Here is a 17,481-nt window from a genome sequence, read left to right as displayed (position 1 = left end):
CAATAATGTTCTACGTGTTGTATGTTGTATGTAAATGTCCTGTGATGTATTTGTATTGTGAATGTATGAGGATGTTGTCTTGAATGTATATGCTTTGGCAACACTGTAATTTCTTGGTCATGCCAATGAAGCTGTTTGAATTTGAATTTACACCTGTGTGCCTAGCATGCGTTTCTGTGGCAACATAAAAACCCTTCGGACCGGCTGTTTCTTACCGTCAATTTTGGGGTCCGACCCAGGTGTCCGACAAGTCATGCTGCTCTATTCTTGCACTGGACAGGGGCGGACCGGACTGGACTCACGGGACCTGTTAAACCTGGTCAGCGCGGGGCCTTGCTGTGTATCAATGGGCCCATTTGAATGATGTTCTTCTATCAAAGTGGGCGTTTTTTTTTTCTTCAGTCTTCTTTCATTTCTAACACCAGCTTCTTCCTCACTACCCCCTTGCAGATCCTCATCCTCTTATTTTGCCGGCTCCCTCTCAGAGCCACAGAGCCAGACGTCACATGTGGAGTGTGCTATGGGTGACAATGGGGCTAGGGTACATTAGCTGTTACCCCCAGCACAGCCAGCGCAGGGGCAGTGTCACCGGCACACCTGACGAGCCTGATGAGCAGGGGGAAACAGCCTCTCTGTGGTCACCCACCCCCTCCCGGGCCCCAGGCCCTGTGTCCACCAGACATGAGCCAGTGACCATCCTCTAACCTCCCCCCTGGTAAAGCCCCTGATCGGCCCGCAGGCCCCTTCAAAGGGAGGAGGAACAAGGAGTGTGGAGAAGAGGGGGAGGAGGCTGTGACATTATAGCTTATCTATCTCCCACATATCTTTGTCCAGCCCTCCTCCGGCCCATCTCCTCTCTGATAAAGAAGAAAAAGCCGACAGGCCCGAGGCTCTGAGGGAGGACTTTCTGAATTCGCACGAGCCCTCAGGTTAACTGCTCCGTGACCTCTCCGTGTCGCTCTCTTCTCTCCGCCTGAGCCTCTGGACAGCTCACAGCTGCTTCCTCGCGGTCGCCTGCCGCCCCGACATTGTTCCCCGGCAGCAGCGAGTGGGCGCCTGGTTTCGCAGTTAAACAACCCGCCCCACGCGGGCCAAAGGGGGACGTCCCCGCGCGCTGGAAGAGGGGCTCGCCTGCCTTCCTGCTCTAGGCCCGCGCGTGGACTTCCTTCCACGGCTAAACTCGAAAACCGAGTCTCAGAGGTTCGTATGGACCCACACAGGTTCAACTCTCTGGCGCCGGACGTCCTGCAATCTTATAGAAATGCGCCTTTATGCCGCTCGAGAATCCCTGAATGGCTTTTAAAAAGTGTTTCACACGGAGACAGCTCCTGGGGGCTGCCGCCTGCAGAAGCAGAGCAGGGAGCTGCAGGCTGGGTTCTGAATGAGAATCAAGCCCCACAACAATGCAATGGATTTCTTTTCCCCACAAGTTCCTCTTTTGGCTGCCTTTTAATAGGTATCACACAGTGTGGGGGATTTCATTCATTCTGACTTTGCAATGTATCTTTTCCACTAGATTTGCTAACATTAGGCTCATTAGAAATTAAACCATTTGATCTGGGAAGAATTAGCCCACGGGAATGGACCACCCAATCTCTTCAAACCATTTCTCCTAATGTGGTCCAAATATTGGTTTTCCCTTAGTGTGTACATCCATACAGCAGCCATAAAGTATTCATTGTGCAACAGTAAATGTGTCAGCAGTGGGCAGTGTCAGAGTTCATGATAATCCCAAGATTGAGCTCCTCTGATTTGCATACATACATTTTTAATGGACTCTATAGAAAGAGATTCTTTTGCTTGCAATATTACCGATTGTTGTGTTGCTCATGGCAATGGGCCGCTTGAGAAGGATATTTTACCTTTTAAAAAAAGGTGGAAGATATTCCTTCGATTCTTTTTAGTTTTAGTCTGGTCATTTATCGTCCATTTTCCTACACCGATTTGCCTTTTTGATTAGATTAATCAGAAGATTTAGTTCAGGGGAATCTGAAAGGGTAAGTCACAAATAATAGAAGTCAGGAGGTAGATATTGTGGAAAGGAGCAAGGAAAGAAAGAGAGTAACTCAACTGATATGATTTCCCCTCACTTTTTATTACTTGCCCTCAAAAATAGAAAATCACTTTTTAACGTTGTCCCTTCTTTGTTTATTTAAATCCCACTGGCCTGGTCAGCTAGTTCAGTCTCATTGTGTAGACTTGACAGCTTTTACTGTCTCTAAATATATATACTCTCTTGCTGAGCTGTCACAGAATTCAACAGGGCCTATATGATTGTAAATCGATATTAACACCCACATTAAGGTTTGCTTGTGACGTTTAAATGAGTATTCTTACAGAACAGAGGAATATTTATTTTTTAATATTTCTATCTAGATTCATACGCAGGCTTGCATGCATTCAGGTTTTTAGTACCAAACGATGTATTGTCAAAACTGCAATGTGAATACATTTGCTATGGTTCAGAAAAAGAGATCTTCCGAATCTTGCAGCTTTTTTTTCTCTTTTTGCTCAAACAAAGGCTCAGACGTCAAGGAACTCAAAAGAGTCCTTCTCCGCAATGCTTCATGGGTTAAGAAGGCCTAAAACACTTTGTATGAGATTTTGTATGGGTGACACCATTTTTCCATTTCATCGGACTTTTGGTCTTTAAAATCACAGGTCAAATCAATGAATTTAATGAAGGCCCTGCCGCACAATGGCTGTGTCGTGCATTTTGAACCCAAATAAAAGACTCAGCCCAGGTCACAAAGCTTTTTGCAGAACTTTTAAGTGGTTTGTACACAAATGTGACAGAATGCTTAGAATTTGGCAGCTCTGCGGTCCCCATTGACAAGATGTTCAAAGTATTTGGAAGAGAGAGTGTGAATGACCTTAGATAAGGTACTACTTTTGTTCCCTTTTGTGTCTGTTTTTTATTCACACCCAAACACTCTCAAACAGAACAAGTCAAAGAATGTGTGCTGTATTGTCTTTGCGCCTTTATTTTTCTGTCTTTAAAAAGGCAGAATCGCTCTTTAAACCTGCAAACTTTGACTCTGTGGTCATGCCACTTAAAATTGTGGCATTTTATGCTTTTTTCGTTGCATTTAAAAAGCACTCCTCTTTTATCCATTTTCAGGGAGTTACAGAAGAACTCAAGCATACCTTAATGACACTTTGATCTTTGACATCATTTTAGCCTCTGCTACCAGGGAGAAGAATTATATTTTTTATGTTAATGGGAGACTCTTTTCGTCCCTGCTTTTGTCCAAGAGCAAGTGGTTGGCAATACTTTCAGATTTTAAAGGTTGATTCTTCAGATGTGTGTGCAGGGTTTATTCCCTTTTCTTAATTGTTCCCCTAGCACAGTCTCAGAAAATACTGTAGATACTAGCATTCCATGGAGAGATGTACAGAATGCAGCGATTGTATTCCTTTTTGTTGGAGTTAAAGAAAAAACAAATGATTGTGCAGATTCGGTCCTGTAACTTGAAGTTCCAATTATTTGCCACTTTTAATACCCTTTGTCTCTCATTATTGCCCTCAGCTGGGGATGGCTAATTAATCAAAATGGATTCAATTGCTCGCTGAGAGTGGCAGTGGCAGTTTTGGGGACCCTAGTGCAGAATGATGGATGTAGCTCTGGGACCCTTGTCTTTTCCTCCCTCTGGCTCCTCCTGTGGCACTTCATTCCTGACAGTCCTGCACATTTTCACATCATACAGGCATCACAATGCTGGACACCCAGGAAAGGAAAGCCCTGGAGCTCAGAGCTTTGAACGGAGCTGTGGTTTTCCCAAAGTTCAAAACGTGCCGGCTGCACAATCGTGAGAAATCATGGGCCCCCAGTGTAGAGGACAGAGCTCCTGGTAAGACAACGCTATCAAACACCTTCTGGTTCTGCAGGAGAGGCTGTCATGCAGGGCATCACAAACTTGTATCTTCTGTGTTATTCAGGACTGTGGGGTTCCACTACTGATTCGAAATTAAGTCACGAAATCTGAAGACAGTTATCGATAAAGGTGCTTTTAAATGTTCACAGATCTCACTTTAAAGAAAGCAGTAATATTTCCAGTAAAAAGTAAATTACATTGTTCTAGAAGATAGCTGCATTACATTGCAATTATTACTCTGCTATTGAAGACCATAATGCTACAATTGCGTGTTGTACACTGCCCGTCTCCAGAACTTTCAGGTTTCCTATGAAAACCCAGTTCAATATAAATGCAGAGTCCTTTGTATTGGTCTCTGTGTGGTGTTTTCCCTTCATATCATATTGATGGAAGTTTAAACACCGAGTGATAAATGAGGGCACTTGAGGCATTTGCATATGCATCAAAGGTTTTTAAAGATTTTCATAACCGAATATCTTCTTTTCTTCCCAAATCTCTATGGATTGCATTGTTTATTTGGGGGACTTTTGTCCCCCTGTTTTGTTTGAATTTTTTTCTGCTGTTCATTCAGCAGCAACTTTCTGACACATCTCTGACTTTTCTCCTTACATCTGCATTAAAGCTGTCACTTCTGTTTTTTCCCCTCAATATTTGACAGCAATGGGCTCTATCAGGCTTTTATCCTTTTTTGTTCGCATTATGACGTAACCTGTGCAAAATGGCCCTGCTCCCTGGTTCTTGAGTGTAAAATTTGCTACATTTTTTTGAAACGGGTCACTGATCATTTTTGGGTCCCTTTCTTTATCTGAGTAGCGTGTTAAAACTTTTTGCAGATGCAGGCTATTCAGGAGGAGCCTGTGGCTACATGCAGAGATGAGCGAAGAAGAAAAGGCCTTCCTATTTTGCGATTGCCATAGTAACTCAAACATTGCCATTTCGCTTGTCAGTTTTGTAGGCCCAGACCAGAGAAACAGGTTCCTGTGTAATCAAGCCCTCTACTGGAGCCCAAGCCTCCTGTGACACCGGGTTACAGGGAGGACAGTGTGCTTGTTAGGCCTGAAATTAAGCATTTCATTTTAAAATAATGCCCATTTGTATCCATTTTGTTCAACATAACAACAGCTGCTGTCTGCACCATGACAGACTTGCCTTTTCAGCATGCTATCATATGACATGTATTAATGAGTGTGCCCATTCCCCCCTCAGTTTCTATACGGCAAGTTGGATGAAATCATAAGGTTTTTAGTCGGGGTTTTTTCACATCACCAAAACCATGAGCATTACGCAATGACTTACCGAATAATGTCCCAATAATTCTACAGTATGTGCTTCAAACCAATGCTCCACTGGATTTCAAGCGTTTGTCATCCTCTGTGACAACAGAAGTTAATTTAAATGCGTGGCTCCCACATCAAGTTAATTTTCCCCACCTAACAGAATAAAAGCAAAGCCACTCTCACTAGCAAAATCTTCCCATTTTATTTCAGAGACGAGCTGATATACAAGCAGTCCGCCGGGCACCGGCAAACTCTGATCTCCTCGACTGGGCTTCTGGGACTGCTGTGCCACAGTCTGCGGGGAGTGGGGGGTCCCGACGCATAAGTCCTGCAGTTTGGGGAGTGGGAGCAGTTTGTCCGGGCTTCTCCCCACGCAGGAGCAGGAACAGAGAACCTCTCCTTTGTCAATTATATTGACTCAAGTTCATGATCACCATTTTTGTTTGCTCTTCAAATATTGTTTTTTTTTTTTAATTGAAAGAGCACCCCCTGGTCCTGCCTGAGCATTGCCGATGGGATGCTGAGATAACGTCCCATTGCTTCTGGTTCTCACTTGTTGCCATAGACGCGAGGGGCATGGGCTTATACTCTGGTCTGTGTGTGCTCCGCAGCGGGCTCGCGTGCACTGGCTGATTTTGTCCATCTTTTTGTGTTTTTTTTCCCCCCCTCTTCCACTACTGTATTAGCTCCCTCCAGTTAAAGTGTTAAAAGACCAGCATTATTTCCCTGTCTTGAAGATTTACATGCCTAATGGCTTATTTATGTAATCCCGTAAACAGAGCCGCAAGGACTGCACTGTGCAGGGCTCGCGGCTGCAGACTGCGCAGGGGGCAGGTCACGGGGGTCTCAGCTGCAGCCCCGATGGGTAGCAGGCCCGTCTCCGCCGGCGCCGTGGCCTGAGGACCACCCAGCCTGTCCCCGAGCCGCGGCATCGCCAGGCGGGAGCAGGGCGGGGTTATAGTTCACCCTTCTGTGCAGAACAATCGCCAGGCTCCAGGACGGAAACCGTTTCATCCTCGAGATGGACTTCCTTCCCTCTCGGGGCAGATGCTTTCCCCTCGGCTTTTTCCCTTCTCTGTACTTTCTCTTCAGCTTCTTTTGTACGGCTCTCTCTCCTCTGCGCCAGTGGCGGGCGCAGGGCTGTGGTCTGGGGGGGGGGGGGGGGGTTGTCTAGGTGCTGTTTGCAGCTGACATTCTTCCATTTCATCAGACCCCTGCGAATCCTCCTCCTCCTCTTCTTCACACTGGCTCAGAGCTCTGAAAGAGGAGGACTCCACTGTGGCGATCACCTGCTCCTGGGGCTTTATCCAAGAGCGACGCACATTGAAGTGCTAAAGCCGATTCAGAGCGGACACTCCCAGTGGCTTTGAAGGCGGCAGCCTGTTTTGTGTTGAAGGAAGCGCCTTTCTCATGGATGTTACTTTCAAGGCCTAAATGCCATGCCTATCCCCACGCAATGGCAGTAGCGTGTCATGAAACTAAAACCCAGTCATTTATTTGGTGGCTTGTTTATGGCAGCCGTTGCACAAAAGAGCAGTGGTCTTCTGTTGTCTTGTTCCAGGACAGTGTCCCTCCCTTCAGGGCAGGCCGCCGCCGATCTCTTGAGAATACAGAAAGAATGAAAATTCAATACTGAATAAAGCCTGTCCCCGAGTTAATTTTCAGATGTTCTTTGAAGTGCTCTTTTTCTCTGTTCTTCCTCTCACGGTGTGTCAGAGTGGAGGACTGGGTGCAGTTACTGGGCCCTTTTACAGGGTACAGTGTCCAGAGTGCCAGTCTGATTTGTGGGTGTTGACTGTCAGAAGTGTTGGTAGTGTCACTAGCTGTTCAATTCAGTCTCTTGGACTGAGCAGATTCCTAGTCCAGATGCCTAGTGTTAATGCTGTCCAAGTTGGGTTGATGCATACTGGTATAATGCAGTATTCCCAGTTCATTTGCTGAGTTTTTCTTGTGGGATCAGGAATCCCAGACCAGCTGGTGTGCATTGATACTATTGTTCCCAGTCCAACTTCTGATGTTGATTTTCTGGATGGTGGTGCAGCTCTGTACTGCAGTCTTGTCCACTCACAATGGAGTTCCACTGCACGATGGTAAAATAGAAGCCCAAGGCCACTCTTTTACACACAAGCAATTCAGCTACAGTCTCAATAGGATCGGATAGGATGGTTTTGTAAATGAGGCTGTTTGTTTTCCATGACGTTCATGCAGGCTGAACATTTTCCATTGTTCTCTAACATACATGCATATTTATTATTACATCACAGGGCAATGGTTTCAGAGTTCCCCCTCAAAGCAGCAATCACATAAAAGCAGAATGACATATTCAACTGAGATTTTGAGAGAATACAATTTTTGTACTGTATTTTGTACTCATCATTTAATCAAATTAATTTCCTTTACTCCTGAAGAGAATTCAGACTGACATTTCTTCTTGCATCTGTGCTAATAAATCACATTTCTGGAGAGAAACTTTACAACCCTTTTGAGCACATGACCAGATATCCCATTCATTAAACCCTGTTTAAGGTAATAATGTGTGCTGCTGCTGTCTAGAATAGGGATAAAGTTACATCATTAAGAGGCATTTTAAAAAGGATGAACAGCAATTCCTCCTCTAAAGCAGGGCTGCTGGACAAATAGAGAGAAAAAGCTTTGTCTTCAGGAAAAGCTCCCCTCTGGCAGCTTTATCCTACTGATCTGAAAAACCTACAAACCCCTCTTTGTTAACACGTTTTCGGGAGAGATTTCATGTGCATTGTGCAACTTTGTAGCAACTGCACACAACAAAATGCGCGATAATAAAGCCAGGAATTTTATTCATGGGGAGCGAGAGCACCTCCTCTCTCCCTGCTCTAACGAGAGACTGTGCTCATACAGCAAGCCTGTCACAAGACACATGGGCACACAAGAGAGCATGGAGGCCCACTGTGGTATTACAGAAAATATTAACAAACCATTCTCTTCTACAGCTGTTGTCTCACAATCCGCTGTGTGTGTGTGTTGTACTTCATTTAAAGCTTTTGCACTATTTCAGTACTTCAGAATCGCTACCCCTACAAATCGATACAAGTTCTTGGGCATCTGAGGAAATGTTCAGATCACTTTTTGAAGGTTCAATATAATTATTTTCCAAAGGTATTCCCACACAATTCACCTAAATAATTCTGCATTAAAAAAAAGTCTGTAAATAAAAGTTCCCAGGCATGGGTTTAATCCTCAGGAAACTGAACTGCGGAAATCTCACTCACACCACTCTTGATTATCTTATTGCTTAAATGAAAATGTGTGCACTTATTTAAAATTTTGGCGTGTCTTCCATTCAGTTTTGTACTAAGCATCTGTTTTATTTAATTACCCACTGGAATACTCTGCTTGTGTATTCAGAGTCCCATATGATTCTGTAACAAGCCAGAGCCAAGGATGCCCCTTATCTTGAAAGTCATAGCAGACCCTTTCTTGAAATTATACAGGCTAGGTCACATCTTAAAAAACTGTGAAAGAATTGCTGAGTGAGCCAATATCTTCACCCACGTAGGCTGTAGCACAGATCAAGAATAACACAAGATCCACCACAGAAACCTCGAAGGCAAATGTTCATTGTAAATCCTTAACCCTGCTGTCAACTCTTACTTTATGTACATGTATAAAAGAACATTTAAGCCTTTGTAAATTACTTTAAAAAAAGCGCTTCTGTTCAGAGAACCTAATAGAAATTCTCGCTTTTAATGATCAAAAGCATTGTCAATTAACCAAATTAACATCACATCATGGCTTTTTAACGCATAACAACCACTGAGCTGGGGACATGTAAATTTAAGCTTGCTTTTGAAGGTTCCCCTAAATTATTAAAACTAATTAAACAGTACTTGACACATTTCATTGGGTGGATTCTAATGGTGCACTTCTTAATTTCATACTTAACTAAATGCTTGTTTCTGCAAATGGAAGTGATTACATTTTAATAGGAATGACATCCAGCTCAAAAGACACAAGACAGTGTGAATAGCACATTCAAGGCAATCCCAGAAACTAGACAGGAGTTTTCACTGTATGTTGCAATTTAAATACCAGTTTGGTCCTTTAGACATTAGCATTACTACAGTAAATGGCTAGAATGCAAAGGGCAGCCGATAAGATTATTTAAAGTTCTGATTTTACAACTTTGCCAGTGTGCAAGATATTTTCAGAGCTAATTGGGAAGGCCAGTGCCCTCTTGTATTTTTGTTTTGAAAGATTGGCTGGAATTCACTCAGTGTTTTACACAAAGTAGAGCAAATTCTGCTTCAAATTTGGCACACAAAAAAAGATTTTCTTCTCGATAAGTGCAAACCTGGGATTAACACAACCCCACTAAAGAAACTACTGGGGTTTCACAACATGGTTGAGAAAACAAGCTTCATGCTGTTGATGACCCCAAAATTCATTCATTTTCCAACAGCATTCAAACCACATGCAAGTCTCACGATCAGTACCTAAATTAAAAAAAAAACACCTTTAGCACCCTCTGAACACCCCCCCCCCCCCCATCTTAAACAGGCACCCCAATAAGGCCGACATAGATACAGAACAGGGCTCCAGTGTGGTTTAAAGAAAAGTCTTCAATCCCAACAATCAGTTTAAGTACAGGATTCCAATGGACATGCATAAAGAAAATAATACACCTTAATATATTCCTTTTCTATTTGTTTTATTAAAGAAGTCAGCGAAATGTTACAACAAGCTTTTTTAAAAAGCTCTTATTACAGAGTAGTTATGTAATCCACAGACAAGTGGATTCAGCTATTTTTAACAGTCGTTTTAAGAGGGAACAAGTGCAATAGTTTAAGTTACCCAATACTATGGATCACTTAATGAAATAAAACAAAGTAAAGAAAATGAATAAAACATTGCTTATTTAATTCACATTTTCAGCAGTGTTAAATTCATACAGATACTGCACTACCACATCAAAGCATCCGAGGATAGATGCAGCTTCTTTTGATATTCAGACAGTAAAATCATTCTCCGATTGGAAATGCATCTCACTACTATCAGAAAAGAAACATTCAAAACATCCCTGAACGATGTTTGAGCAATAAAGTGGAAGTATAAAATGAATTCCCAGAAAAGTCCAATTCCTTGGGCATTCCCAACAAGAAGGTAAAGGTGAGGTTTAACCGGCTTGGAGCTCTCAAAGTGAGACCTCCTGCGTGACTCAAACTTGGCATCTGTATGAAGCAGTAAGTTGTCTGAAAACCTTTGAACGGAATCCATTCATCCAGCATGAGAAACCTGCTTATTTGTGGCAACATTCATGGAGTCTCTCCTGGAAGCAGAGGGTACAAAGCAGAATGACACCCTGGACAAGCTGCCAGTCCAGTGCAAGCAGGCACAGACACACGGATAAACGCATCCAGGCTGTATTTCTAAGCCAGAGCAGCCAGTAAAAACCTATGGCTCAATGCCCTGCTAAGTGACTATATAATTGCCGTTTCCATTTCTTTTGCCTATTAACTTCATTTTCAATGCATTTTTCAGCTTCACTGCTTGTCTCTCGCAACAGCAGTTTTTAAAAAACCCAGAAAGTTTCACTAAGAGGACTCCAACTACATGCCCCTGGCACGGTGGCTCAGAAAACAAGGTTGGTGACCAAACCTAAAACGGAGAAAAGGACCTTTAGTCCTGTACTTGTCACCTTCTTCCACAGTCACCCTGGGCCAGGACAGCACAATCACCACGTCACGTGGAGCACTGACCACTGGACACTGCAGACTGACCACTGCGGAAGAGACTGCACACTGAACATCCCCACGGCCGTTTGACGGCTGTCCTGTTGACGTCACCAGGAAGTCAACAGGAGATCTCTCCCAAGATGCCCGGAGAAGTCATCTGTCACATCCGTCATGTCCCTGCATCTCATTCACCAGACTCACCACAACCACACGCTCATCTCATTTTCTTAAAATAACTAAAACGCACAACTATGCACGGAACATTGCACACAGCAACACACAAACTGGAATAATTTGGCTATGAAGTCACCGACGTCACCTGTTAAACAAGGGACACCTTGGCACAGCTGTAGCAGTCCATGTCCTACAGTCAATCTGGGCATCACTAGCAACCAGGTGGCCTGTCTGTTTGGAAGGAGCTCCCTATCTGCAGCTGCTCAGCCCACAAAGCTGCCCTGAAGGGGGGTCTTCTAGAAGGCCGCGGTGCTGGAGGGTGGAGAAGGACAGGAGGAAGGGGGGCTGGTGGCAGATCTGGGGCTCTGCGGGCGGCCGGGTGGGCTATGCCTGACGGGGGAGCGAGACCTGTCTCTGTGGTAGCGCTGGGTGTGCCTGCCTGAACGAGAGTGGCGTCTTCTTGGCGTTTCTTCTTCTTCCTTCTGGTTCCTGGCCGACTGGTGGCCTGTACTGCCCCCTGCTGGTCGCCGCTCGGACAGCCCGCGAAGGGGGACCGTGTTCCGGAGGGTGTTGAGGAGGAACCTCTTATTGGGGCCTCTTAAGGGACACTTCATCCTGGGAAACAGTGAACAAACACAAAACCAATGCATGAAAAGCACTCCGGGGACCACAGATAATTGCACAACGGGCACCCCCAGCACCCCACTTTCTTTTCCTTGTTTCCTTGTGTCGCTACCCAGGGCCAAGACACCTGGCAGAAGCAGCTGCATCAGGTATGTACAAATTGGATAAAGAGATTGTAAAAAGCAGACATTCCCATTTTAAGGAACTATGTATGTTGCAGCTCTTTACTTACAGTGCAGTAACACCATTCTTAAGCATCTAAAAGGCTCATGGAACTACAGAGGCTGTTCGCTGTTCATGGTGAAGTGAATCTCCGGGAGTGTTCGAATTATTACACACCAGCGACAGTGGAAGACATCAAAGCAGGCAGAGGAAATGCGCCTTCTTTGCTGGCCATTCTACACAGGAGGTTTTAGTAATGTAGATGAAATGGCAAAAAAGAACATGATATGTGAAGAGACCCTGTGGGAGAATCGCTGCCCAAGGACTGCTGGTTTTGACAGGCTCTCCCCGTGCTCAGGTTACGTGAGCCGGCAAGTCGATGAGCTGTGCTCTTAGCACGAGAGCACACATGAATATTGCATCTCCGTGAGGCGGCAAGAAACCCAGCTCAAAGGAAAAGAACTCAGAAACAATGCGATGTGGAGTCTTCAGTGTCTGTCTTGTTCAATGGGCAGGGACACAACAGGTCTACAGCACTCTGTTAATTTAGCTCCCTCATTTCACTCTTACTAATGAAAGAGTCGAAACATGAAATCAGAGGATACCTAAACATCACTCTCCTGAGACGTCCCCGCTATCTGCCAAGAGACTGCATCATCAAATCAAGACGATCGATTGCTTTCTGCCATTCAGTTTACCAACATCTCAATGTGAATCTGTCACTATTAGTGCAACCAGCATATCAGCTCTTTAAAATGGATTTCAGCTAATGTGGGGAAAGAAGAACTGGAATCATCGAATGACCTTGGCTGGAACAGTAACATGGAAAGATATTAATAACTAGTAATCATGCATGAAACCTAACTCTGCTTGCACCTGCAAAATGGACTAAAGTATTATAACAAGTGTGCTGAAATAAAACACGAGCCAGAATACTTGAGATGACCCGTAAGTATCTTTTAGAGACAAGCATGCTACCCTGACATAATCCCTGCTGTCACTGGAAGAGCTATATTATCTTTTTTGCTCATGTGTGCAAAATGTCACCACCTCACTAAGGTGACAACTTTCTAATGGGAAAACATTATCTGACCATTTCTAGGTTTATAATAAACTGTTCAGGGTTTATGCTGTATATAAGCATTCCTATGTAATACAGGCTGTTAAAAATACAATATATCTATCTAGCCCACATCTGGCTTGCTAGGTTGCTCAGGGTGCTGGGTAGCTAATTCATCCAAGAGTCTCATCCAGTTTCTTGCACAACTGGCTTGAAGAAATTCAGGGCTCTACTGGTTACTAACAATGCAAAGAATGTAATACAGTAAACACTCAGTTTAATGGACATAATCTGCTGAAGGGCAATTTTGTTTGTAAAATCAGAAATACCTGACTATCCCTGCAATAACAGAGAAATGCACAAACAATAAGACACATTAAAAATAAATACTAATTAGGTTTAAACTTCAGGAATTTCAACTGTGCCCTAAAGGGGTAGGTCAGCTGCTTAGGATGGGTGTTGCTCGTGTTTCATACTGTATGATTTAGTGAATGTTAGTATATTAATGACACATAAAAGAGTTTGCATACTGATGATAAAGACAAAGAAACACTTTTAATTGGTTATGTTAAAATTGTATGAAAATGTTAAAAACAAATTCAGAAAGTCAAAAGATCCAGAAAGCATTTATATTTGTATATATAGTATATACAGTATATATATATACACACACATCATAAAATAGTGTTTTTGGGCTGAGAAACGTCACTCACAATTTAAAGGACATTGAGCAATAACACACACCTTCCCCCTTATTAGTCCCTTAAACAGGGACATTATGAAAATGGCCATCTGTTTAAACACTTCTTTCTTTGACAAAACTGAGTATTTGATCAAAATTGGTCAAAATGGTGTGGCAGGTTATTCCTGCCAACTGTGGCAGGGAAGTCCCAGAGCACAGCACACTGGCACATGTCTGTGTGTCTTACCAGCCAGCAGGGCCCATAGTCTCTGCCCGGATCCTCCCTCGCTTTGCCTCGTTGAGAAGCTCATCCACAGCTCTCCTATTCAGGAAGAAATCATAAAAAAGGCTTTTATACTGCAAGGCTGTACTGAGTGCTCAACCTTGCTATAGACAGCAGCTCTAAAGACACTGTAGGCAAAGTGTTACAGGGATCTCCAAATCAACATGTGTTACAGAATTTTAGCAATACCAGTTATAACAACTATAAATTTGCACAGCCAGCGTTAAACATTTATGTTATAACTAAAGACGTGCTTTACAGAGTTTAAGATGGATAATTTAAGTTTAATTTAGCTGTTGGGGGTGCAATATCAACCTCTTTTTCTAATATTAAAGCTTGAGATGCAGGTTATAAAACTGTCAAATGATTCTGAAACTGAATGAGGCTGTGCTTTTGTCTCACGCAAATATATTTTTTGGGTTTTGCTAAAGCTATGAATAAAAGGTACGCCAATCTGAATTCAAGACAGACCTCTTGTTCTCTCCAATGCTGCAATCTGACACCACGCTGAACTGAATACAGGACCCTGGTTTTGAGCCAGCTGTTTCACACCATCTGTTATGACACCCATCAGTGACAGGGCATACCAACTGCTGGGCAGCTGTCATCCTCTACCCCAGCACAATGTGCCCCAAGTGTGGATCTGCCCAGCCTGCCTCCTCAGTACAGCCCTCACTGGCAGCGGGGGTGAGTTTATGGCTGAACAGTGCTAGGTGAGCTGCCACCCTTAAGCATTGCGATTGCACTCCAGCACAGCCACAAAACATTTTATATTTCACCGCAAAGTATTCTGAAATGTGCAGAATTAGTACAAATGCTAAATAGATAGATAGATAATACTTTATTAATCCCATATGGAAATTGATGTGTTACAGCAGTCCAGCCCAAGACAAGCAAAACAGACATCAGAATAGTTATAAAACAAAAGACAAACAAGATAAATAAAAATAAATTCATAGGTGTGTGCAAAATGTGCTGATCATAGTCACTGTAAAAACAATAAAATATGTGCAAAATGTGCATAGGTTTATACAGACTGATTGTCCAAAACGTACAATGGAGCAAACATGCTGTACATAGAGGAGCAAATGAAGGGCTAACAGTCCTAGCCTAAGGCAGCGTTATACACCCTGACAGCTGGAAAGACAGGAAAGACATGCGGAAACGTTCCCTTGAACACCGTAGCTGGAGCAGTCTATTGCTAAATGTGCTCCGCTGCCCAGTAACAGTCCCATGAAGAGGACGAGAGGTGTTGTTCATGATGGCTGTGAGCTTGGTCAGCATTCTCCTCTCAGCCATCACCTCCATGGGGTCAAGGCTCATCCCCAGCACAGTGCCAGCCTTCTTGATGAGTTTATTGAGCCTATTTGCATCTTTTGTCATGATGCTGCTGCCCCAGCACACCACAGCGTAGAAGATGGCCGCCGCCACCACTGATTCATAAAAAATGTGTAGCAGTGTTCCACACACACCAAAGGACCTGAGTCTCCTAAGAAAATAGAGTTGGCTCTGACCTTTCTTGTACAGGGCGTCAGTGTTACCAGACCACTCCAGCTTATCATGCAGGTGTAAATGGCCGCCTCTCAGAATAAATCTAAACTTCGACCAATAAAAATGGCGCACTAGGTGCTGGATGGCAGGTTTTCATTGAGTAGAAGCAGGAAATGTGTCAAACAAACGGCCACTGTCAAATATCAGGAATGGTGCTCCTGACTGGCCAGCGGGTCAAAGCATTGAATAAATTCACACCTAACACTAATTTAAACTGGTTTAATAGCAAATCACAATTCCGTATTTACTGCGATACTGCAATCAATGTGTAACAATTAATTTGACAAGTAGAAATGTTTTATGAATTGAAATTTTGCTTCACAAAGCTAGAGGGCTGTAATTCCAAGACTGACCTATGAAGTGCTTGCTGTGGCAAAAACAGCCGAAAAGCAGAACACAAAGCTTCCTTCTGGGAGTCCCAAGACATTCTCTCTCACCCCTACTTATGAATCAGGTTTAAGGAAAACATGTCATTTAATCTAGTGTGGCAACATTTAACAACTACAGTACTTAAATCATTCTGGCCTGGCAAGCAGTCAACTACTTTATACTGAGCTGTATAAACACCAAAAAGTCAGGAATATGCGATAATTATAATTATAATTATTTCTAAACCACAACAAGGACTATATTTACAATGAAAAGTTCATAATGAGCTTTTGCCCTGACATCTTTGCCCTTTGAAATGCAGAATCTGTGCTCTGACAGCTACATCTGCTCTTGTCAGCAGTTCTTTTCTAAGTTTGTTTTGGTGGATTGCCATATGGAATAATAATATAATTTACTCATTCCTTCTTAAAAAAAAAAGAGAAATCTATTCCCAGCTGCATGCCAAATTGAAACTAGCATGTACAGCAAACATGATATGAAGCACCATTGATCTAAAGTGAAAAAACTTCATCAGCAGCGGGTTTTCAGGAACATATACACTACGTTCTCTACAGCTTTATATTAATTCATTCTTCTCTTATCAAATGCACTAAAACTGCTGAAAAAATAATTCGAAAAAAATCTGTTACATATCATTAATGATCTTCCAAATTCCACTTCTTAAGACTGTAACGAACTTCTGTTCTTAGTTTCATTCCATGGAAACTGTCTAATTAGTTTTGACTGTTAATGTTGTACAAAACTGTGGTTTTACCCATAATAGGTGACAACGTAAAAAAATGTCTGATCTTCGCCAGCTTCCGAGCGGTGATCATAGTAGTGTGCGATACATATCAGACATGTATAGTTACTAACAGCTTACCTCAACCTTTTAGTATGTTCTCCTATTACACGTGTAATAGAAAATTCATTGAATTATTGAGCAATGCACAGGACGTTTTTTTTAACGTGAGTATTTAATAAATTCAGACGATCGGTATGGTTAGTCCTGTAGTAAAATATTTTATTAGAGTATTATAATAAAATGAGCAAGGATCAACAACACAGTAACAGATCAGCCAGTTCATTCAACGTGTTAAGAAGTGAAGAACGCAACATTAACAAGCTCTCGGGTGGTATTACTAGTAATTTATTCCATTGTAAACAAACTGATATATGGTAAAGCGCTAACTGCAAGTACAATAGTTCACTAAGTGTTTCGTTAATGATTTTGATTATTTCGAATTACTCGTATTCATATTAAAGTCATTGGAAGCATTAATTACAGCACATTAAGGAAGCGGTACTGATGCCGTGATCAGCACAGTACGCAGTGATACCTGCTTCAGCCGACAACCAGCGGCCGCGGCTCCAACTCTTTCGAAACCAGCACGCTGTTTCAACATTTAATGTTCAAATCTGTCGACATTTTCCACCGCTGTACTCACTTCTCCAGCTCTCGATCCTCCTCCATTTCAAATACCACACGCCGAGACGAGACGAGACGAAACGACAGCACTCAACGCCGTCTACTCCAACTTCCTAAACAAGAGCTTCCAGGACCAGTAGGACCCCTCCGCGATTGGTGCCCTCGCAGATGCCGTACTGCGTCGCCAGCGCTAAAATCGCACTGAGTGATCGCAGAAAAGCATTCTTTGGCCTACGTGGCGCTCAGATCATTTTTTAAAGCGACTTCTTGGTGCGGCAGCCATG

General features: G+C 43.1%; 1 protein-coding gene across 1 annotated transcript; it reads right to left on the bottom strand.

Annotated features, from left to right (window-relative positions):
* Window positions 1-9,822: 9,822 nt before the first annotated feature.
* On the bottom strand, window positions 9,823-17,476 carry LOC148657988 (protein POLR1D). Its single transcript, XM_088638813.1, has 3 exons — window positions 17,217-17,476; window positions 13,813-13,887; window positions 9,823-11,652 (listed from the first exon to the last, which is right to left on the bottom strand). The coding sequence occupies exons 1-3, from the start codon at window positions 17,240-17,242 to the stop codon at window positions 11,334-11,336; spliced, it is 420 nt and encodes a 139-aa protein (XP_088494939.1). The 5' UTR covers window positions 17,243-17,476; the 3' UTR covers window positions 9,823-11,333.
* Between the last annotated feature and the right edge of the window lie 5 nt (window positions 17,477-17,481).

This window comes from Lepisosteus platostomus, chromosome 7, assembly GCF_059453375.1.
Source record: "Lepisosteus platostomus isolate fLepPlt1 chromosome 7, fLepPlt1.hap1, whole genome shotgun sequence".
Lineage (NCBI taxonomy): Eukaryota > Metazoa > Chordata > Actinopteri > Semionotiformes > Lepisosteidae > Lepisosteus > Lepisosteus platostomus.
Note: the sequence above shows the minus strand (reverse complement) of the source record. Positions and strands in the feature narration are given on the sequence as shown.

Coding starts and splice junctions, on each gene's coding strand:
- LOC148657988 (XM_088638813.1), bottom strand. CDS start 17,242: ATGGAGGAGGATCGAGAGCTGGAGAA. Junction 13,888..17,216: donor GAGGATCGAGAGCTGGAGAA/GTGAGTACAGCG, acceptor CTTCCTGAATAG/GAGAGCTGTGGATGAGCTTC. Junction 11,653..13,812: donor ACTATGGGCCCTGCTGGCTG/GTAAGACACACA, acceptor ACTGTTTCCCAG/GATGAAGTGTCCCTTAAGAG.